The 24,569-nt window shown below is 35.4% G+C and overlaps 1 protein-coding gene and 1 pseudogene across 1 annotated transcript; both read right to left on the bottom strand.

The window, feature by feature from the left end:
* Positions 1 to 2,114: 2,114 nt before the first annotated feature.
* On the bottom strand, positions 2,115 to 3,874 carry LOC149158336 (putative protein phosphatase 2C 3; annotated as a pseudogene).
* Positions 3,875 to 12,452: 8,578 nt separating this feature from the next.
* On the bottom strand, positions 12,453 to 13,707 carry LOC149158335 (disease resistance protein RPS5-like). Its single transcript, XM_089433952.1, has 4 exons — positions 13,672 to 13,707; positions 13,376 to 13,588; positions 12,797 to 13,306; positions 12,453 to 12,683 (listed from the first exon to the last, which is right to left on the bottom strand). The coding sequence occupies exons 1-4, from the start codon at positions 13,705 to 13,707 to the stop codon at positions 12,453 to 12,455; spliced, it is 990 nt and encodes a 329-aa protein (XP_089290078.1).
* Positions 13,708 to 24,569: the final 10,862 nt, after the last annotated feature.

Raw genomic sequence — 24,569 nt, 5'->3', positions numbered from 1 at the left:
AATAACTCATATTTACAACCCTTTAAATATTTACAACGTTTTAAGTCTTGTATTTATAACTCATATTTATAACCCTTTAAAATGAAACTGACTATCTATATTTTTATTAATAATAAAAGGAATCTTCTTTATAAAACTGACACTCACATGCTACTCCTATATATTTATGTTATATTTAATATTCAGTGTCCATCAATTGAATGACAAGATGAAAGCTCAACTTAATTGCACCTTTAAAATGTGACTTAAAAGTTTAATTGGTAATTATTTATTCAGTAATTTGTACATTGTTAATTGCAATTTCTCTTGAAAACCAATGTTTATATCAAAATTTTAAAAATTAACACTCACTTCTCCCGTAGTCTGGTGTTTCTTTATTTGATCATGGTACTCAAGATTGCCTTTCTCCAAAGTATCCAATGTGAAGATGATATCTTATGTGTTTCCATGTTTCTTTATTTGATCATGGTACTCAAGATTGCCTTTCTCCAAAGTATCCAATGTGAAGATGATATCTTATGTGTTTCCGCTTTCTCAGTAGGTTCATGTGATTATTATTATTTTTGGTGTTAATGTTTATGTTTTTTTTATGCCCATCCATTATTTATTATCTAAACATTGGTGTTTGAAAATCCGTAAGTGGATAGTGTGGAAATTGCAAGGTATGCTGAGAATTTGGTTATCTAGTAAGCTTAGAGTCGTTCTTGAGTCATTATCTTTACCATCTCAGGAAGAAGAAGAAGAAGAAAAGCCTATTGAATTGAAAAAGAACCCTAAAAAGTATTAGGATCCATGGGTCATTTTTTTTGCATCATGTAGCAAGATCACATGGTTAATTGATTATGCCACATGAAGAATTAGCCTTTGCCAATATTTAGGCTTATGACTAGGTGATTTTTTCTACTAATATTCTTATACCAATTTACCATGATAATTCTCTTTTAAATTAAACGGCAAGCACCGTTTTTTAGTGTTTCAACTTCATTTATAAAGAGTTTAGTGTTGATAATTAGTAGATTATATGAAATTTTGAAAATTGCACTAATATGTTATCGTTGTAAGGCTCTACATTCCCAATGGAACTCATATAGTGAGTGGATAAAGAAATGATAAGTTTTTCAAATGGTGAAATAATTTTCATATGCGTGATATTGTGATGTAGATAAATAAAACCAAACTCTTAATTTATCATGTGTCTTAAATCTTTTATATCTCCAGTCTATTTTTCGTACAAATAAGAAGCATTTGTTAATCATGCATCATGTAATATGATCTCCAATCAGTAGAAAAAACTTAATATCAAAGAAAGAAAGACAGAGGAAAATGCTTTTAATGTCCACAAATGACTCAATGTTACAAAAGAGATGCTTGCTAATGAACAGGATAAGGTAGCTTGGGAAAAGTGTAGTAACAACTTTTATAAAGAATCCTACATAGATTTCCTGTTAACAACATATTAAGATATTTTAGAGAGTAGTTAAGTATGTTTAGAGATGTGCTAAAGAAGATAAGGTCACTAAATAAAAAAAGAAGATAAACATCAATTCTTATTCGAAAATAATACAAAAAAGAATTTGTGGGAACTTACTACTCTTGAGAGAAGCTTCCTAAAATTTCCTAATGGTGCTTCTCCTTAAATAAATAGGTTTAAAGCTACATCTAATTACATCAACATGGATAAGACAAGCTCTCAAGGATATGGATGTAATTTAATTACTAGAGTTGATATTCATGAAGTGAGAGTGCACACATTAATATCTCCCAAGATTGAGGGAAGTGGAGGTTAGATTAACACATACATGACCTTTGTTGTAAAAGGGATCAAAACAAACAAATAGATTTGCAGGAGTGCATCATAAAAACCTATTAGATGATGAAAAGTAGGCATGTAGGCATATTTTCCCTAGTGTGGAAAATGAGTAAATTATATTTTAGTAGAAAATATTTTCCTATTATTTATAAGGTCTAATATTTTAACAAAAGATTGGCCAATATTTCACAATTTTTTATAATTTAAAGCAAGATTGGCTAAAAATCTAAGAGATTTTATAAATGATAGGTCTGTGTTTACAAAACATAATCTATTGCAAGGATGCTAAGCTAGAAATGGCTATCTACCTTTCAGCAAGCATTGTTGACCCCTCCTCAAAGATTTCCTGGAAAATGTCTATATTTTGCTGCTTTTCAACTGACTTAGACGATGAATCAGTGGATTTCCTTCTGAAAAAATTCTTAAATTTGCCTTCCTTCTTAACTGGAGCTGGTGGTGCAGATTTCTTAGGTGGGATCAAATCCACTACAATGCATGTAGTGTTGTCCCTAAGTCCTCTTATCATCAAAGCCTCCTACAGCTAAAATGGTTAGGCTATGATAGAAAATAAACTTAAAGATGGTGACATTGATCGCTTATCCTTGTCAACAGTATTTGTACCTTAACAATTTGTTTTGCAACAAGTTCTGCTGGCAAGCCTCGGCAACAATTTGCAGCCTTCTCAGAGCTCAATGCATCCCAAACACCATCAGTTGCAATGATAAGCCTTCCTCCAGCATTCGATAGCTATTGAAACAAAAAATTACCAGTCTAAATCAAACAGACACATTGTGACCAGGTATTTTTTTCCTCCAGTAAATGGATAAAATCCATCCCCTGCCACTACAACAATAATACACCATATATCACCTTCCCATTAAAACTGAGAATGAGCTGCAAGTAAACTGTGAGAATGCGGATGCCTCATAAGCATGGAGTTAAGTTTGATCCCTGAGCTTTGCTACAATCCTCAACTGTAGAAATATTGAAATTTTTAAGAAGACTCTGGCCATTTCATAAGCAGCTGAGTTGACAGCAGAGTTTGTCTGTTGTTGAGTCCCAATCATAGAGATGTCTATATGAGTTATGTCAATGTCTAAGTAGAGCTTTTGAATATTGAATGTGGGTGTAAGTCCTCATCTCTGTCCAACTTATGTCAAAGCAAGGATGCTACATAGGAAGAAAGAATTGGTTAATCGGTTGTGGATGATGGCATTTTTTCTAGAAAATGCAATACCTCCATCATTGATGGTCTCTTTTGAGGGGAAGCAGAAGCACAATTCAATGCAATCCCCACAGACACTGAGATTTCTTCCCTTCCTTCAACCTCTGGTCAAAGAGTAGGATCTATGATGTGTAAAAGACGATGCTTGTCATCTACAAAGTTTTGACCCCATGCTGCAAAATCCTTATCTGAAGGCCAGCATGCATATAAATGCCCTCAATAGGTGTGATGTCAGTTTGACAGACAGCACAAGCAAACAATCCTCATACTGTCTGCACCGTATATTCTGAGCCCAGCCTGCAATGTGAAATACTCAATTATTAGCATGACAGACTTGCAACAAGATGCATTCTACAATATTCTCTACAACCAGTTTTTATTTTAGTGCATCACATGGAAAAGCAAGGATTTATGTCTTTATATCCCATAAAAGATTGTGCAGATTCCTACCTCGGCTCCACCAACAGTATTCAATCTACCAATCTCACCACCACTGGCCATTATGCGCTCTCTCCTACAGTATCATATATCAATACAAATCAAGAGCTTGAAACAATAAACTGGCTAAACAAAGACTGGTTTCCACAATCAACCGACCAAAGGAATACAGACACTCGTATAGCACAAAGGGTCATGGTTTGTTCTGCATCATGGCAAGAATCTTACTCTTCAAGATTGGCCTCAAGCCTGTGATCAGCAGTTAAAAGAGAAACCAACCCTCCAGGCGATTCAAGAATGCAGCGAGAATCACCTACAGATGCTACCGTGACTGTCCAACCATCTATTATCACAAAAGTAACGGTGGTTCCCGATGTTTGTTCTGGTAAAACCAACAGATATCAGAATGAGAAGGATAGGAAGCGCCACTAGTAAAGATATACAAGACATGCAGCTAACAAAATATTAATGGCACATCCACAGGCATATATCAAGGAGGTCTCGGGATCAAATGTCATTGAATATCTAGTGGTTACCAGCAATAGCTAAACAGGGGAAAAGTGTGGAATCCATAAGGAACTCATAATATGCAGGCTTGTGATTACCAACAGTAGCTAAACAGGGGAGATTGTGGAATCCATAAGAAACTCATAATATGCAAGTGATTGAAGGGCTATCTTTGTAAAAAAAATAAAAAACAACCATGCAGAAATGAATTGAACGAGATTTCCTGCAGATATACATGAAATGGAAAAAAGAGAACAAGAGAACCCACCATAATAGGCATTTGCCAAGCTTCCATGTGGAATGTAGTCATAAACCAGCAGTTTTTCCTCTATACCCCAATAGAAAGCTCAGAGGCGAACAATGTTGGGATGTTTAACCCTACTGATTGCTTTAGCTTTTGCTTCAAAATCCTTGTACCTTTCCAAACCACCATCACCAAGTCGCCTTTCTGCAAAAGTTAGCCCATCTTCCAGAACTGCCTTATACAATATAGTATAACCACTGGCACCCAATATATATGCAGAGGCTCTGAGTAGCTTATCTAATTCCATGTCAAGATCTCCATTTAATGTCACAAAAGCTCCTTGATGTTGATCTCCATTGTCCGAGACACTTCCATCTGAGCTCTCATCAACTTTTTTAAGGCAGAGCCATCCAACTCTACCCAAACTGGAAGAACAATCTCCATTGTCGTCCAACTGAATATTCCTGGTATTAGGCCCATCCTCTGACTCCTTCTTTCTTCTTGTTCCCGAGTAACGGTACATAAAAACTACGCAAAGGAGGCTTATCCCTGCAAAATCGCCAACTACAATGGCAGCTATGGTGCCTTTACTTAGACCTTTTCCCTTGTTGATAACAGGCATGGCTGCAATTGCTGAAGGTGAGCTGATTTTTGGAGGATCCGAGAGTGTTGAAGGAATTGAACATAAATTTGTCAGTGGGTGACCACAAAGACCTAGATTACCAACAAAAGCATCATTTTTCTGATGCAAAAGAGCTCCAAACTGTGGAATGGGTCCAGTCAAAGGCACAAGGTTACCCCAGCGTAAAAATTGCAGACGAAAATTCGCAGGCGTCTTCAACAACACCCAACACGAATCTGAAGAAAAATTTCGACAACGGCAATGGATTTCTCAACAGCTTTTCTTCCTCTGGGGCGGATTCGCCCTCGACTCCTGTAGATTCAATCACAAAAACCATTTGGACACAGCAGTCGTCGTCAGACGATTCATCTCTGACCTTATTTGATCCGGATCTCATTTCTACATTCAAGAAAGCCATGGATGAAATTTGCCCCAGAGATTTGATGGATGGAGCCCGTTTCAGAGGTCTGTTAGGGCAGCACGGGAAGCAAGAGCAGAGAAGACGAAAAGGGTACCCCAGGCAAATCTTTCAGGCTCCATTCAGGCTCCGATCTAGCAGCATTCAAGCGAGGGTTTGCAACTGTTTCAAAAATCGTGAACAGTTGCAACCACTCAACTACCTTCCCTTGATCGAACGATTAACAATCTTCTAATCGTCTAACACATAATCTAACGGCACATAGGGATGACACGTGGATTTTAGGGAAGTTCATTTCAAAGGGAAACGCCTTACGGCGTAATGAATGTTATAAATAATAATGAGGAACTTATTAGAATTGGAATAATCTCAAATCCCTAGGAAATTGGTGGTCAGGGAAGCGTGACACAAATATATATTTTTAAATTTATTAAAAGTCAATGCAACCTAACAAACTTATGCTGAGCATATTCTCTCAATCTATGCCCTCAATTAAAAAAAAATAAAAAAAATCAACAGATCCTCATCCACCTTAAGTTGAAATAAGAAGCCTTCGCAAAAATGAAACATTACAATGTAATAAAACTCATATCATTCAAATTTAATCTAAACAAACAAAAAAATCACCCCATTAGAATTACACCAAAATTATAAATAAGTAAAATTATTTTCAAATATCATAAAATTTTGGATATTAAGCTTTAAATAAATAAATAAAAATATAAAATTATATTTTACCATTTTTCAACCAAAAAGTCTAAACAAGTAAACTAGCAATTGTCCCAAAAGGTACAAAGAGAGGCCGATAGGATTATTAAATTGGAATTGTTGAATTTTTATAGAAGAGTTAATTGGTTTGTCAAAAACCTTGTTTTCTTGGACTGGATCATTGTGCAATTACTTTTCTTTAGATATTTTGTTTATATCTATATTACAAAGAACACATTGAATGTCTTATTTCATTTTAGAGTAAGTTAATTACCCAAAATCAAGAGGTTAAATTAATTACCCAAAATCAAGAAACCTCTATAGATGGCCAAGCATATACAAAGCTTGCTAGTGACCAAGGCAATAACCACCATGACTATCCAGTGCCAATATATTTCATTGAAAACCATAATTGTATATTGCATTTAGAAAGTCAAAACATAATATTAGAAAACATGTTGATATATTGCTATTAAAAAGTTAATTCCATTACAAACCATGATATTATTATTATATTTTATAAAGAATAATATACATATATAGAATGATACTACATTGAAAGCCATAATTGTATAGTGCGATTAGAAAGTCAAAATATAATATTCTTAAACCAATACTTATTGTATTCATATGTGATGTTTAATAAAATACAATTAAATTTGTGATGTATAATTAATTTTTTAACTATTTTTATTTAAAAATTAATAATAATAATAATAATAATATAATTGAAATGATAAAATATAAAGATTCATAGGAATGACCAAAACAACCCAATCTGCAAATTGACAATTGGACATCTTAATAGTAAAGGCATTTTAAAAATAAGCATGACTTTGAAAGAAAGTTGAAATTGATTTGATCATGTCAAACCTTTTTTGTTTAATAAAATACAATTAAATTTGTGATGTATAATTAATTTTTTTAACTATTTTTATTTAAAAATTAATAATAATAATAATAATAATAATAATAATAATAATATAATTAAAATAATAATTAATAATAATATAATTGAAATGATAAAATATAAAGATTCATAGGAATGACCAAAACAACCCAATCTGCAAATTGACAATTGGACATCTTAATAGTAAAGGCATTTTAAAAATAAGCATAACTTTGAAAGAAAGTTGAAATTGATTTGATCATCTCAAACCTTTTTTGACCTATGCAAAAAGTTGATGAACAGTTTTGGACATATGCAAAAAGTTGCTAAGGAGAGGTTGAGATTGAAAATATATAATCATTTTGGACATATGTGGTGGGTGAGAAAGTAAAGGTTGAAATTGAATTAATTTTTCATAATTATAATTATGATATTATGTGATAAAGGATTAAAAAATATAAAATCCCAAAGTAAAAGTTGTTCCAATTAAATTTACTTTATCATAAAAGAACGTTGTATCTCCGTGCATATTGTTCTGTATCTACATACCTATTTGAAAATGGAAAAACACCCACTTTAAATTCAAATTATACTCGTCTATTAACTGGAAATACTTTATCAATATGAAATCATATACCATATACATGTCTTAACTATATCCACTTTATTAATGTGGATCCATGAGCTGGATGACACTTGTGGCCATATAAAAGTTTAAAGTCAAGAAACTTGGTGATAATTGAGCATTTAAATAATATTTTTGAATTTTAAATATTTAAAAATGGTATATTTATTCTGCATCAAAAGATACCTTTAATGACAGAAAAGGGAAGCTGCCTTGCTTTTATAATTTCTAACTTCAAAAAACAGGGAGCTGCCTTTACTTTTATAATTTCAAAAAAAAATGTGATAGAATTGAATAAAATATCATAAAATATCATAGACTGAAATGAACAAAATTATAATAAAATATAATATAATAGACTGAAATGAATAAAATTAAAATAAAATATTGAACAAAGAAAGTAGTAATCTTTCCATACAAGTAAAATTTAGTAGCTAATATTGCAAAGGGAAATCCCATCATATTACAGAATGAAATCCCATCCTATTACAAGTAAAACTAAGAAATTTCATATACCACAATACAAGTAAAACTGAAACCAATCTTGTAGAGTGAAATCCCATCATATCACAGAATGAAATCTCATTCTATAGGATTAACTAGGGTCATTACAGAGAAAATAAACATAAGTGGAGAGCTGATTCACAAGGCATGACATGGACTCTGTAGAGTGAATCCCCTAATCTTGTAGAGTGAATCCCATCATATTACAGAATGAAATAGCATTCTAAAGGATTTACCAGAAACATTACAAAGATCGCTATCACAGTGGAGAGCTGCTTCACAAGGCAGGACATGGATTCTACTTACAAGATGTAAGCCCTTCATTCACCACAGAAACTCTTGTTGTTGAAGATGAGAAGCAGCACAAAAGTTAGTCATTCCACATCTACTACAAACTTACAACAATATTAACATCCTGCAAATATTCTCATCTATGAGGAGCTTTGGGGGCCTATAGATTACAAGAGAATAGCAGAAATTCTTCACTAAACATGTTAGTAGCGTACTGATCATCTTGGCTGTTGGAGACAGAACTAGTGTTGAAGCTCTCTTTCCTCACAAACCCAGCAGGGGCTTTCTTGTCATAATTCTGAGTAGAGAAAGGTTGGGTAACCGAGATGTATGGCACGTATGGCCACAATTATGTACGCTTCCCAGTGCGTTTCACTTTCTTCAGTACCATGTTCGGCTTCACATATCCCGTGACTGTCACTTTTTGCATCTTTCTATTTATATACACCGTTTGAACTCCTACACAAAATGTCCCACATAAGAGAAACAAAAGTTATTACAATCATCAAAACCCCAGCTTATATTAACGTAGAAAAGAAAAAGATGGGCCACTTTGGCCTGTGGCTTAGAGGTAGATCTCAGTTGTAACAGGTGACAAAAGTTAGCATCTACTTACAGAAATTAGTAACAAAGCTAATGGATTGGTAATGAGCAAACATAGATCCGGAGGTGCAACTTTTCAAAAGCCCAAAGCTAAAAAAATTGGTAAAACAGAGAAAACATGAACTCTGAGCTGAAAAACTGTAGAAACTTTAAAGAATTAATCAGCGCACAAGTAGTTAATGCTGAAAGCATTTGCAAGGCAGTGTATCATTCTTCTACTTTGATCCACATTTCCACCATATGTGTCAGTTCTCCTTGTGGTTTAAATAACCAAGCAATGCCTCTTAGTTTTCCAGTATTGAACAGTAAATTTCAATGACAGTTTCACCAAAGGTGAGGGAAAGATTTTAGTTAAGTAGTTTTCAAATACTAGGTTTCCATAATCTAGATACATTTGAAGAAACATCTTTGTTAAGCCATGGAGAATTAGTATGTAGATTTGCTTTTCAACTGAAAATACTTAGGCATCCATATGCACACAGTAAAGATATCATAACCTACAGCTATGATTTACTGTATGTGCTTTTGTGATGATGGACATTGCAGTTCATAAGATACTTTTGTTTGGAATTAAATAATCAAATAGCCATTTGGAAGATGGAAACATGTATAAGAGTTTGACACAAGCTACACCATAGTTATTATGATTAATGCGTGTGTAAACTAAAATGATTCAACGTAAAAGTAGGGTATTGTTTTGTAGTAGGTTCTTGATCTAGTCTAAAAACTATGTATGCATATTCGTTCCACAGACAAGATTTCCAGAGCACATTGAGATGCATTGCCATCTGCTAAAAATTCTTGGGGATGATAAAGCAGCCAGTCATGACATGGGAAGGCAACATAAAACTGGATCATCCTTTGTGATTGCAAATTGGAATTATTTATCTGCTCTTATGAAGGTGGACACTGCAGTGCATAAGATACTTTTGTTTGGAAAAATAATCAAACAGCCATTTGGAAGATGGAACTTTGCAATGCCTGCACATCATTTGTACCAATTGAATATCTTTGTTTAGGATCTGTAATTTGTAATTTGTTATGGATCATTGGAAACAAGTATAACGGTTTGACACAAGCTACGCCAGAGGTATTATGATTAATACAAATATAAACTAAAATGGCTCAACATAAAAGTAGGGTATAGTTCTCGAGTAAGTTTATTCTAAAAACTATGTATACATATTCTTTTCACAGACAAGAATTCAACATCACATTGTGATGCATTTCTATCTCCTAAAAATTTTTGGGGCCCAACTATAGACTATACCTAACTACTCAATACTAAATAGTGCTTGCTTTTCTCTGAGAATGGTCAATTAACTTGCAGGAGATGATTGGGAGCACGAAGAAGTATTTACAGATGATGATGAAGCAGTTGGATATGATCCTGCTGAGAGAGAAGATTTAGCTCCTGAACTTCCTGCCCCACACGAGATCAAGAAGGTATGATTGTATTTAGATGATTTTCTTATGATATACTAGGTTTTATTTGATAGCTGCAAATGTTGTTTGGTTATATCAGGTAACTAAGTAAGCTGTTTACTGTTTAACCTGCTATGAAGCTGGTTAGACACCCTTATAAGTTATGATAAAAAAAACTTAGTTTGTTTTGTTACTTATACATGAGATCATGCAAATCAAAGGAAATTTTCTTTAATTTTGATCTGTCTCGCTCTAACACCCTGACACATTATTGGCAAAATACCTTCTCAAGTTCTCTTCCATGTGAGGTTGCCTTGCTGCTACGCTTGTAGTTCTCATTTTTGCACTGGAGTTCATGGCCCTAACCTAGATACATTTGAAGAAACATCTTTGTTAAGCCATGGACAATTAGTATGTAGCTTTGCTTTTCAACTAAAAATACTTAGGCATCCATATGAACACAATAAAGATATCATAACCTACAGCTATCATTAGAAAATCTAATTTTTAGATTGGAACCAGTTATCTTTATCAAAGATGAATATGGTATTATCAAAAAAAAAATCCAACAAAATGCATTTTACCAGTTTACTGACCTGCAAATCATGTGACAGCATCCAGATGTTTTCTCAACAATTTGTCCACATTTTCCACACAGTCGCCAATCTTTTTTTTTGGCGAGCTTTAAGAGCAACAAATCATCTTTGTCTCTCTCGGGAATAGACAATTTCTCCAGGTCAGAGCAATCCAAACCCACATGCCATGGCACACCACATTGAGCACAAAACAACCTTCTGCATTCAGGGCATTCTAACTCTTTAATAACAACAACAAAGGGCAATCGATGAATTCCATGATTTGGAGTTTAGATAATGTACTTTCATTCCACCCATCAGATCCAGCTATATTCTCTAACTTGTTTAGTTCATCCAATGTTAAAGACTCTAACATTGGATAACTGCCACTGCCAATGTCCAACTCCATCAACTGATTGCACATAGTAATTTGTAGTTCTTTTAATTTAGGCAGCTTCATTCCCTTTGGAAACCTTTGCAATGATGGACAATTGATAATTACCAATAATTGAAGTCGGGACATTGTTCCTTCATTCCACTCACCAGATGACCCTGCAACTAGGGATTTTAACTTGAGCAAGTTTCTTAAAACTAATTTTTCTAACATGGGAAAAGACTTACCTGCAGTTTCACTTTTGGTCTCCTCCAAGGCAGACTCACCTGTAGTTTCACTTTTGGTCTCCTCCAAGGTAGGAAGAGCCTCCAATTGGTAACATGAGTGCAAAAGTAACACTCTGATATTTTGTAACTTACAAATACTGTTGGGTAGAGTTTCCTGCTGATAATTAATGAGATGAAAATCCTGCAATTTCTTCATATTCCCTATGTTTTGGAGAATACCACGCTCAGGGGCTACACCATCTCTATCTGCACCTGCATCAGCATCATTGTCACATTCTAATGTTAAGCTTCTCATCTCATCCATTATACCCAGTGCAGTTTCTGATTTCACCACCGTTGTCAGCTCCATGAGACTGGAGAGCTTTGAGAGATCTTCCACACTCATTGCACAAGTAGACTCCATTAATGGCAAAATGAGAGGAAGTGAGCTGAGAAAGATTTTCCGGAATCTTCTTGAGACTAAAGCATGCATCCAGCTTGAGATGCTTTAGATTCTGAAGACCTCCTATTTTATTCGACAGTGCATCCAATTCTATACAAGAATTAAGATTCAAAACTTGAAGACTAGATAGATTACAAAAGTTCTCAGGCAATGATTTTATTGGAGTGTATGACAAATCCAAACCTTTAAGTGACAGGATACTACAGAGGCTGTCAGGAAAATCAGCAAGCTTGGAGCAGTTAGACAAGTTGAGAAACTAAAGCTATTGAAGTTGCTTCAAGGTTGGCAATCCTTTTATTGGAGTGGATGAAAAATCCAAAACTTGAAGAGACAGGGTATTGTTGAACAATTCTTCTGGAATCTTTTCCAAACGAATATTGGAGGCTAAAACAAAACTCCTCAATTCTGAACATCTCAAATCATTTGGCAGATCATGAATAGCATTATAGCCCACCGATATTCATCTGCAATCCCTGGAAACTTTGTCAATCGGAAAGCTCTGCAACTATTGACCTGCTGCAAATAAGCATGTTCCCTCCTTTTGGCCTATGTCAATTGCCATGTCACGAAAAACTTCATGAATCTTTAAATACTCGACACTATGATAGTCATCATCAACAATATACTCCACACGCTCCACCAAGCACCTTCTTACCATTTCATCAATGCATTGCCGCCCAACATCCATAAAATAAGGTGTCGCTGGCTTGTTGAGGAAGCCTTCCACTTCCCACATCTGCACCAGCATCTCCACAAAAATTTCTTTATCTTCCAGAAATGTTGCACAATTTAGAAAAAAAAAATCTTTAGATGGAATTCTGACAATTCATTGCAAGTCCATCTTAACACCTGATAAAGCTCTGCGTCAATGGCCCTGAGATTTGTTGGGACGGAAGCATCTCTCTTTCTCATCGAATTTAAAGCATGGCTCCACTCATACTCATTCTTTTTAAACCTCATCGCTCCAGCAACTGCATTTATGGCCAACGGCAAGCCTCTGCAATCCGAGGCAATTTCTCTCGCTCTAGCCTCTACAATATCATTCTCAGGTCCATTTTCAAAAGCTCCTTTTCTAAATAAGTCCCAGCCTTCATCTGAGGACAAGGGTTCTATCTCCAGGGAGTAATCCTTTGCTCCCATCTTTTCAATCACTTGTGTGCTGCGGCTGGAGACTAAGAGTTTGCTACCAGTATTATCCCCAATTCTGACGCCCACTTCACTAAGATCTATTTCCTTCCCAATGTTGTCCAATATAAGAAGCAATTTCTTTTTGTCTAGAGATGCACTCAATTTCATATTTTTCGTCTCAGGATTATCATTTTCCTCCATACTTATATTCAGAGCCTCCGCAATGGAAGCCTGCAACTATTCAATTTCAAAGTTCCCACAAACTGTAAACCAAATGACGAGATCAAAGAAACGACTAACCTCTTTCTTGTAGATGTTGTAGATGATTTTGAGCAAGGATGTCTTACCCACACCACCTTTACCATATACACCGATTACATGAGCTTCGCGATGAGCTCCCTCCAACCAACCCTGCAGCTTCTCCCGGGCAGATTTAATGCCCGCCCCTACGAATCCGGAGTCAGGCACAGGTTGAAGAAGGCGCTGTGCTCTAGGAGCGGCTGAGGACACAATCTACTCTAGATTGGAGGACATCGAAAAAACCATGTCAAGCTCTTGCGACAGGGAAGCAAGAGCGGAGAAGACGAAAAGGGTACCCCAGGCAAATCTTTCAGGCTCCGATCTAGCAGCATTCACGCAAGGGTTTGCAATCTTCTACCTTCCCTTGATTGAACGATTAACAATCTTCTAATCGTCTAACACATAATCTAACGGCACACCAAGATGACACATGGATTTTAGGGAAGTTCATTTCAGAGGGAAACGCCTTACGGAATAAATATAAGTAATTGATTAAATGTATGACATTTGGATAGTGTAGATGACATTTCAAAGCTATGTGGAAATTATTCTTTAAAACTATCGTAAGGTGAAATATGAATGATAATTAAATTGCAATTATTTAATATAATATTTAGTGGTTTAATTATTTGTTATATAAATTAATTATATTATATATAATTATTATTTTTTAAATTTAAAAAATATTTGAATTTAATATTTATTTAAATTTATTTAATTGATAAAAAACAATTTCCTCTTTTATATTTAAATTCATGATATTTATATGGTCGATTTACTTTAACATCAAATGTTTAGCAAATATCTTCAAATTTTATGAGTTTATGTCCTCATCTTAAATAAAATAATAATACGTGTTGTCAAAGATAATATGTGTTGTCAACGTCAACAATTTCTACTGCTAATGTGGCCCAGCCAGAGGCTACCACATGACAGCCCGTGGGCCACCAAAATCATTTGAAGGTCCGAGTGAGGTGCCAAGGGTCAAAACCATGACCTCTGAGCAAATACTACCGAGACTTAACCATTACACCATGCATTTGTTCCTTGTTATATAATGTGAATGCTTTTGTATTATGGTCTAATCGGTAGAGAGTTGGGGGGCGACCACTAGCAGTCTCCATGTGAACAACTTAACCACCAACATAAAATGCCAGCAAACTGCCAGCTTAACCATTGCTTAACTATTGTCGTTAACCTGCCATGTGAACACAAACCATCAAACCGCTAACATTTACTGTTAACCATTAACATAAATTGTTAACACCGCATGTGTCCACGTGATTGAAATTTAATTTAACTGTCGATGGGGTTATTGGGAAAATTAAGATACCGACAATTTTGCCTGGAATCCCAAAAAAATTTCACTTTGTTAGCAAATTTTGGGGCGTAACTGGAGGATGGTGCTGTGTTTTGGGGAAATTGTGGAGTGAATAGTGTCAAAACTAGGGAAGGTCATAACTTCTTTAGTTTTTGACCAAATCAGGAGCAAAAAGAGGCTAGACATGCATTTTTTGGCATTGTGGAGCCATTGGAACAACTTTTAGAGCTATTTGAGCATTGTAAACTAATGTATTCACACTTTTGAGCATAATAGAGAGGGTCAAGCCATTGGAAGTTGGATGAAGGAGACATAGCCCAGGTGGGGTGAACTTCTTCATCATGTGCTATTGTGATACCATTTTAGTAATGTTCATGTATGTTATATGTTGTTGCTCAGTCATTTGTTTATGTTAATTTCTACCTGCAATTTACATAAAAGCACTCAAAGCCTCATGTTTAAACATGCAATTAACCTCATGAATCCTTAAGAAATTTTACATATTTTGAAGAGGAATTTAGCAGAGCAAAACTAATTTTCGCATTCAGATCAAGTTTGCTATCAGAGCTCTTGGTTTTCTTTGCATAAGGAGGATTTAATTGTTTGCATGTGAATGTGATTCTTACAAGGTTGAAGCTCAGGAGAGGAGAAGGGAATCTAGTTGAAGCTCCTGAAATTGGGTCTAGGAGAAGGAGAGCAAGGTTTCCACAATCTCCACCACCAGTTCTACCTCAAATTGCAGTTGAGGCTTCAATAGACATGTCACATGAAGGAGATCCTACAAATATGATGAAGGATGTGAAGGTTTTTAGGAAGGCTTTCTTGGACATGACAGAGATGGTGAAAGTCCTCTATGAAGAGAGGAATACCAGACTGTAGGGTGAAAGCTCCAAGCCTCCAAAGGTAAAAGGTTCTTTAGGAGGAGGAGTTAATGGAAATGGAGGTAAACATCTACCCTCTCCACCATCATCTTCATCTTCATCTTCACAGGCATCTTCACCATCTTACACTAATACACCCCTTACTCATACTCATCAACATACCTCAAAAGGAATTGGTAAAACACCCCTGTTAAAAATTGATGTTAAATTTGAAATGCCTACTTATAATGGTGAAGTGAATGCAGAGAAGCTTGAAAACTGGGTTCGTCAGTTGCAGGTCTATTGTAGAATTCAAAACCTTCAAGATGATGACATAAACATTCGGCTAGCTACCTTGAGGCTGGATGGTGCAACACTAGTATGGTGGGAATCCAAGGCACAAGAAGAGATAAAAAACATGGTAAGAGCTCAATTTCTTGGTCTGATTTCAATGCTGCAATTAAAAGACAGTTTTACAAACAACTTAAAGGTAAAAATGTGTAAGATTACACCCAAGAATTTAGAAGGTCTCTAATGTTAGGTGTAGATTTTCAATCACAAGACATGTTGTTGAAGTATATAGGAAGTTTACATAGTTACCTTAGGCATATTATCCTTATGTTTAATCCCAATAATCTAGATGAGGTGTGTGTGCAAGACACTCATCTTGAGGCAAGAGGGATAAATACTCTAGAAGAGGGTAGTAAAAATCCATTTAGGTTTAAAGGAAAAGAAAAGGGTTTCAAAGGGAAAGGAAAGAAAAATGCATCCGTATATTAAGAGGGAAGAAGACAAATTAACATGCAAGTATTGTTCCAAAGAGGGTCATGACGAAGCTCATTGTTGGAAGCTTCATCATGAGATGAAACCAAAGAAATTCAACAAGAAGGGAAAAAAAAATACAGTTGCAACCACTGAATAGGTTTTGGGATCTGATCGGGTGATGAAACTAAAATCACAACCATGGGTATGAAAGGAGAAGAATCCATTGCTCGAACTAGTACTTCAAATTTACACAATGAAACTCCAAATGAAAAGAAGAGGGTAGAACTTTTTCACACAAGGGCAATCTCAAAACAAAGCAAAATTGATACCATTTTTTATAGTGGCTGTCAAGCCAATCTCATCTTTGAAAACATTGTCAAAGTTTAAACTTGGAAACCATTCCACATTATAAGTAACTATAGAGTGTATACTGAAATTCGCCATTACTGCAAATTTCATAGATGTAGTGGAACTTGATGTTGTACCATTAGATGTATATGTAGTATAGTTTTGGGTAGCCCGTATCTCTATGAAGAAAAAATATATCTTCCATAGATATGAAAACAAATACCATTTGTTCAAAGATGGAGTAGAAAACATTGTGAGAGACCATAGCAAGAAACTAAATCTTTCACTTGTTAATGTGGGGCAGATGAAAAGACTAGTGAATTCTAGCAAGATTTTTGTGCTTCTAATGATCAAACCCAAGAATGATATTGATAATGAAGCTTTTCAAGGTTGTGGATCAAGATTGAAATCCGAATTGGTTGATGTTGTTAACCAATATGATGAGATGTTTCAGGAACCAAAATGATTCCGTCCCAAGAGAGGAATCCAACATGAGATACAATTGCAACAACATAGTCCTCTTCATAACATTGGGATGTACAGGATGTCAGTGATGGAAAGTGTAGAAATTAAAAGGAAAATTCAAAGAGTTGTTGGATAAAGGGATCATCAGGCCAAGTTCATCGCCATGTGGGTCACCTATTGTTTTGGTGCCAAATAAGGATGGAACATGGCACATACGTGTGGACTTCCATGCATTGAACATGATTATGATAAAGAACCATTACCCACTGCCTATAATAGATGATTTACTTCATCAATTGAAAGATGTAAAGTATTTTACTAAGTTGGACTTAACGAGTGACTACCATCAAATCAGAATTGTTGAAGGAGACATTTGGAAGACAACAATCAAGACAAAACAAGGTTTGTTTGAATGGCTAGTTATGCCAGTTAGTTTATGTAATGCTCCTGCTAACTTCATGGTTGTGATGAATGATGTGTTGGGGCCATTTCTTCATGATTTTGTTATAGTATACTTAGATTACATCCTAGTTTTCAGTAAATCTCGTGATGGACATGTCATGCATGTGAGAAAAGTACTTTATGTCTTAAAGAAAGAACAATTGTATTTAAATATGCAAAAGTGCGAGTTTGGAAAAACTTCTTTAGTTTGCGTGGGTCATATTGTTGGAGGAGGTGAGTTGACAATATATCCCTCCAAGGTTGATGTCATTTTCAATTGGCCAAGGCCTAAGACAATTACTAAGGTAAGAAGTCTTTTGGGAGCAACCCAATATTGAAGGAAATTCATTGCTAACTTTTCTAATACAACAACTCCCTTGCATGCATTGACTATTGTGAAAAAGGTTTTTCAATGGGGAGGAAAACAACAAAATTCCTTTGATGCATTGAAGGAAAAGATCAGTTCAACCCCAGTACTTGCACTTCTAGACTTGAGAGAGTCATTTGAGACCCAAACTAATGCTAGTGACTATTCCATGGGTGCAGTCCTCATGCAACATGATAATCCTATATGTTTTCATTTGGGTGTAGTGATTAATTATCCTACATATGACAATGAATTGTATGCATTGGTGCAAAGTGTGAAAAAGTGGAAACACTACTTGATGGGTAAGGAAACAATCATTCACACTGATCACCAACCATTGCAATACTTGCAATCTCAATCTAAGTTGCAACAATCAAGGAACTTCTGATGGATGGGTTTTCTTCAACAATTCCACTTGGTAATAAGGTATAAGAAAGTTTTCTACAATTAAGTTTCCAATATGATTTCTAGGCCTATTATTAGTGCAACTACTTTACTCAAGCATAATTCTATTTTGCATGAAAGCTATATTGAGCACTATGCATTAGACAATGATTTTCAGGATGTTTATGCAAGCTTGAGTCAAGGTAACCATGAAGAGGAATTGGATTATCATTTGCATGATAACTTGTTGTACCATCTTGGTAAGCTTTGTATTTCACAGGGAGAAGGAGACAACATCATAAGAGAGGCACATACCTCTCTTATTTCTGGTCATTTCCCTGTAGGTAAGACAGTGGCACATATACAGAGGTATTGTTATTGGCCTCATATGCTTAAAAGTGTGTCAAATTTTATTAAAGGATGTCCATTATGTGCAGTTAGTAAGCCTAGAAATAGGAAGTTTGGATTGTACACACCACTTCTGGTACCTTCATGACTGTGGAATAGTGTTTCTATGGATTTTGTAGGAGGTTTTCCACCGTCAAAAAGAGGTCATGATTATTTGTATGTAGTTGTGGATAGGGCTAGAAAAATGTGTATTTTGATGCCATGTAAAAAGAAAAATACAGCTGAAAAAACTGCTCAATTATTCTTTCAGAATGTATGGGTGTATTTTGGATTTCCGATATCCATTGTTAGTGATCAAGATTCTCACTTTGTTGGGAATTTTTGGTCAAGCTTGTGGGGATTGATGGGCACCAAATTGAAAAATAGTACAACATTTCATCCGCAAACAGATGGTCAAACCAAGGTGGTGAATAGAACTGTGAACATCTTCTCTATGGGTATTGGAACAAGCATCCTAAGTTGTGGGATGAACATTTGCACTACATTCAATGTGCTTACAACCATTCCAAGCACTCTTCAACTCAAACATCGCCATTTGAAGCATGTTTGGTATACTTGCCTAAGTCTCCTTTGGATTTCATTTTTGGAAAGGATGTTACTATTGATGGTCGTAGTGACATAGACAAAGCAATAAGGTTCATTGAACAAATCTGATTGGTACACGAAAGGGTTTAAGAACAGTTGTAAAAGAGCTAAGGAAAGTACAAATCAACGCACAACAAGCATCGTGCAGATCACAAGTTCCATGTTGGTGATGAATTTTGGCTTCACATTAGTAAAGAGAGGCTCTAAGGAGAAGGTAAGAATATGAAACCAAATAGATATGGTCCATTCAGAATTCTGGAAAAGATTGGTGACAATGCCTTCAGGTTGAATTTGCTTTCATATATGCAAATTTATGTTGTTGTTAATGTGGAAAATTTAAGTTTGTATGAGCCTCCTTTGATTGAAGATTAAGGAGGGAATGTTCAAATTCCTTCCATTGAATATTTTTCTCTTCAATACCATAATGAACTACAACAAGACACCATTCTTGATAGAAGAACATGGTCTTCAAAACGAGGGAATGTGGATTACCTTTGTGTGGTGCTCAAATAAAAAAATTCCTTCCAAGGCCAAATGGATCGAAATTGGAAAGGTGAGGGAATTGTACCCTCACCTGCTGAACAACTGAAAGTGATCTTTTAGGGTCCAAAAGGCTTCTAATGGGGAGGAATGATTAGGTGCTCAAAAATTTGCTCAAAATTAAAAGTTGTCGAATCAATGTGGACCCTAAAAAAATGCATATCTATCATCATCTTGAATCTGGTGTAGCTCATTTCATGCGAAACAGACTCTGTATGCTCCGAGAAACATGTTCTGTTCGTATTCCTAAACAGGTGAATTAAAAAAAAAAATTATGCAGGTAGCACGGTCAGGAGTCTGTACTAGTGATGTGGTGTTGAATAGGCATGCGTACATGGAAGGGTAAATGTGCATGTGATTGTTTGACCTCCGGTGAATTGTGTGTTGAGAAGTGGCATGTTGGCGTTTGGTGTGTTGGCGAATCTTTATTGGGTGGAAGGTGGCCAACCACAAGATGATATGTGGCCTAGCTAGAGGCCACCACATGGAAACCCTGGGGCCACCAAAATCGTTTGAAGGTCCAAGCGGAGGCACTGGGGGTTGAACCCATGACCTGCAAGTAAATACGCCAAGCCTTAATCATTACACCATGCATTTGTTCCTTTTTATATAATGTAAATTCCTTGGTATTATGGTCTAACTGACAAAGATTTGGGGGGGGGGGGGGGGGGGGGGGGGGGCGGGGGGGGGAGGAACTGCCAACGATTAACTGCCAGTGGTCCCCATGTGAACAGATTAATTGCCAACATAAAATGTCAGCAAACTGCCACCTTAACCACTGCTTAACTACCACTGTTAACCTGCCATGTGAAAAAAAACCATCAAACCACTAATATTTACTGCTAGCAGTTAACATAAATTGTTAACCATTGCATGTGTCCATGTGGTTGACATTTAATTTAACTGCTAGTGGGGTTATTGGGAAAATTAACGGACCAACAATTTCACCGAGAATCCCATGATTTTTTTCGCTTTGTTAGCGAATCTCGGGGCGAAATTGTAGGACGATGTCAAATTTTGGGGAAATTGTGGAGCGATATGTGTCAAAACTAGGGAAGGTCATAACTTCTTTAGTTTTCGACCAAATCAGGAGCAGAGAAAGGTTAGACAGGAATTTTTGGGCATTTTGGAGCCATTGAAATAGGTTTTAGAGCCATCTGAGTATTTTAAACTCATGTATTGACACTTTTGATCATAATAGAGAGGGATAAGAAATTGGAAGCTGGATGAAGGAGACATAGCCCAAGCGGGGTGAAGTCCTTCATCATGCGCTATTGTGATATTGTTTTGGTGATGTTCACGTATTTTATATGCTATTATTCAGTAATTTTTTTATGCTAATTTGTACATGCAATTTACAGAAAAAACTCAAAAAATCATGTTTAAACTTGCAATTAACCTCATGAATCCTTAAGCACTTTTACATATTCTAAAGAGGAATTTAGCACCAAAAAACTAATTTTCCTATTTAGATCAATGATTGATAATGGATTGATTTGAAAATCCTGCAAGTGTTGTAGTGATAATGATTACATCTCATGAGATATTTTGCAGTGAGAGGTATTGATAGTGATTATAGGTTGTGTTTGATTTTATTTTTAATTATGATTCTATGATTAACAACCATATATGATGATAGTAAATCCAATTTGAAAATGATATGAAATATAGGTCCATAAGGGGTTGAAGAGGGAGGTGGGTGCATCCACTGATGTTGGAAACTCAATTAGGTTGGACCCTAGAGCATGTTGGATCTATCTCATCATCGAGGTTAGAGCCTCAATTAGCTTGGATCCTAGAGTAGGCTAGAGCCTACTAAGCATTGAGGTATGTGCCTTAATAATGTTATCGCCTACAGCGAGCAGTCGCTTGCATTCTTTCAAGGGTGATGCCTCAATCAAGTGATAATCTACCACAAGTGTTAACTTGCATATCATGGTGGTGGTTTCCTCTAGTAGGTTGTAGCCTACAAATCTATACAATGAATTGAAGATAAAGAAGAATAATATTTGTGGTTCTCTCTCGTATGGGTTTCCACATAAAACCTTGTGTCTCTTATGATGTGATGGCTTCTTGATATGTTATTGATATTATGTTATCTTGATGATTCATTATTTTATTGATGATATGGTGCTTATGGTTATGATTCTTACTATGTGATTGTTTGTTTATGAAAAATTGTGAAATAGTGAAATTGATCTCGCACTAATTCAACCCCCACTCTCATTATAACCTTTTGGCCAAAACTGGAATCAGACTAGGTTACCTTAAGGAATAGTTAACTATTTTAAGTTTGAATTGAAGCGCAAAATTCCATGACCAGAGAAGTGGGTAAGCCCCTGATGTTTGACAGGTCCAACTATGCATTTTGGAATATAAGAATGGAGACATATATCATATCCTTAGGTGCAGAAATTTGGGAAATTGTGGAGAAAGTATATAAATTTCTTAATAATATTCCAAGAGATGAAATAGAGAAGGAAATATACACATTTCATGCAGAAGATAAACATGTTATCTTAACTGGCTTGCTGGAATCATAATTTGTCAAAGTAATGTAGTGAAATCTAGCTCCTAGGGTGTGGAAAAAGCTCAAAGAATTTTATGGAGAGGATGCAAAGGTTAAAGAAGTTAGGCTACAAGCTTTGAGAGTCTAATTCAAAAGTTTGAAGATGGAGGAAGATGAGGATATTGCTTCATATCTTCTTTGAATAGACAATATTGTGAACTCCATTGTAGGTATTACTGAAGATGTTAAAGATAACTCCTTTGTTCAAAAGGTTTTGAGATCTATTCCATTAATATTTAATCCCAAATTCTCAGCTCTTGAAGAACTATCATATGTATAAAATATGACATTGGATATGCCTGATGGAACTCTCTCAACATATGAGCTAACTGTAAGGTAGGATAAATAGAGAGTCAAAGAAGTAGGATTCAAATTAACCAAAGAAGATAAAAATCGAAAAGATCAAGTAGATTCTATATCCAATGAAGAAGAATCCATATTTTTCTGAATGTTGAAAAGAGGATTTGGCAAGTTCAAAGGTAATCTTCCTTCCAAATTCTTTGAATGTGGAAGGATAAGTCCATATGCATCTAAATGTCCTTATGCCGAGATGAATTACAGTGATGATGAGCCAATATTCAAATCCAAGAATCAAAAGAACAACAAGTTAGTAATAAGAAAAACTTCTGTTTAAAAGAACAAGGCACTGATAGTTAAATAAATGAAAGTGTAAGTGATGAAAAAAGCGGTGAAATATATCTCATCATTAAAGCTGAAGGACTTGAAGAACAAATAGACTATGAGGGAAAACTTAGAAGTGTAGTAAGAGAAATAACGATCCTCAAAAGGAAGGAAGGTTAGCTAATGCAACAACTTTAAGACAAAAACCAAAGTGAAGACACTAGTATTTCTCTCAAAGTCAAATGAGAAGAAGAAAAAAGGATAAAGGAATTTATGTTCAAGTAGCTAAATGAGAAGGAAAAAGTATGTGAAATACTAGAAGATGAAGTTGTCCTATTTAGAGAATAATTAGAGAAGATCAAATTAAAGTTCCATAAAGGCACTGAATCCCTAGATCATATTCTTAGCATGAAAATGTCTCCTCTTATTAAGACATGTCTCGATTATCAAGGCAATTGTGAGGAACCCAAGAACAATGCACCCCCAGGCTCATCAAATGAAGATCACTCTAAGAGGCTTAAACAAACATCCATAGCATCCAATAACAACTCGCTTGACTATTTAAAGCGAGGGATGAACCAATCTAAGTATGTACATTTCATAGTCTCTCAAGACAATTCCAAGAAGGAAAAAAGTACAAGGAACTAGAATGAAGAGAAAGGATCCACAAGAAAAAATAATGTAGGCATTGAAAATATGCAAATGAACATGGATCCGTGCAAATAATCCAAAAGAAACAATGAAGAACGTGTTGAAAATAAACAAAGCAACATGGATCTTTCAAGTAATAACTTCAAGATATCAAAGATCTTCATTTATGTCTAGGTATCAAAATAATTTATTTGCTTACTGTTTCTCATTCTCAAAGTTTGGCCACAAAGCACTAGATTGCAGGACCTATGGTATTGTGAGATATAGAGGATATGATCAGGCACCTAGATTGAGGCACGTGGGCCAAATTAAAATAATTCCCCATCCATTTTTGTAGATATTGAATTCAAATGTCTAATGTTACATATGTCACAATGAGGGTCATATAACACAAGACTAGAAACTCAACTCAATATCCTACAATAGAGAGGGACTTCCTATCAATGAAAGAAGATGGTGAAGAGGCTAAAGAGGACATAAATTAGACTAGATTTCTCAAATATAATTCCTCGGTGAAGGATTATTCAAGGCTATTGTTTGTTGAATAAAAATTTGAAGAAGAAATTGTATGCAAGTAAAATGAGAACATTGAGGACAAGATATGAACAATAACAGGGGCAATTATTGAATGCAGATATGACAGGTAACATGGTCTCAAGAGGATACTTTGAAGGTGTATGAATTTTTTTTGAGAAGCATTGGAGATAAGAAACTTAAGTCGGGGTTATAGAGAGCATATGATCTTATAGGGTGATTTTACTCAAATGGAAACATGATATAAGAAAGGTAGTATGGTTCAACCCGGTCCATAGGATCATACAAGAATAAGTACTTATAAATATTAGATCAATTTCACTTCATGGTAGGTT

The sequence above is a fragment of the Pinus tabuliformis genome, chromosome 5_2 (genome assembly GCF_031772625.1).
Source record: "Pinus tabuliformis cultivar Carrire ecotype Pingquan chromosome 5_2, CPIR1, whole genome shotgun sequence".
Classification (NCBI taxonomy): domain Eukaryota; kingdom Viridiplantae; phylum Streptophyta; class Pinopsida; order Pinales; family Pinaceae; genus Pinus; species Pinus tabuliformis.
This window is presented reverse-complemented; position numbering and strand designations above follow the sequence as displayed.

Excerpts from the sequence above, each read along its gene's own strand:
- LOC149158335 (XM_089433952.1), bottom strand. The coding sequence starts at position 13,707 with ATGCTGCTAGATCGGAGCCTGAAAGATTTGCCTGGG. Across the intron at positions 13,589-13,671 it reads GCCTGAAAGATTTGCCTGGG|ATTGTGTCCTCAGCCGCTCC; the intron begins GTACCCTTTTCG and ends AATCTAGAGTAG. Across the intron at positions 12,684-12,796 it reads TTGACGCAGAGCTTTATCAG|ATGTGGGAAGTGGAAGGCTT; the intron begins GTGTTAAGATGG and ends ATGCTGGTGCAG.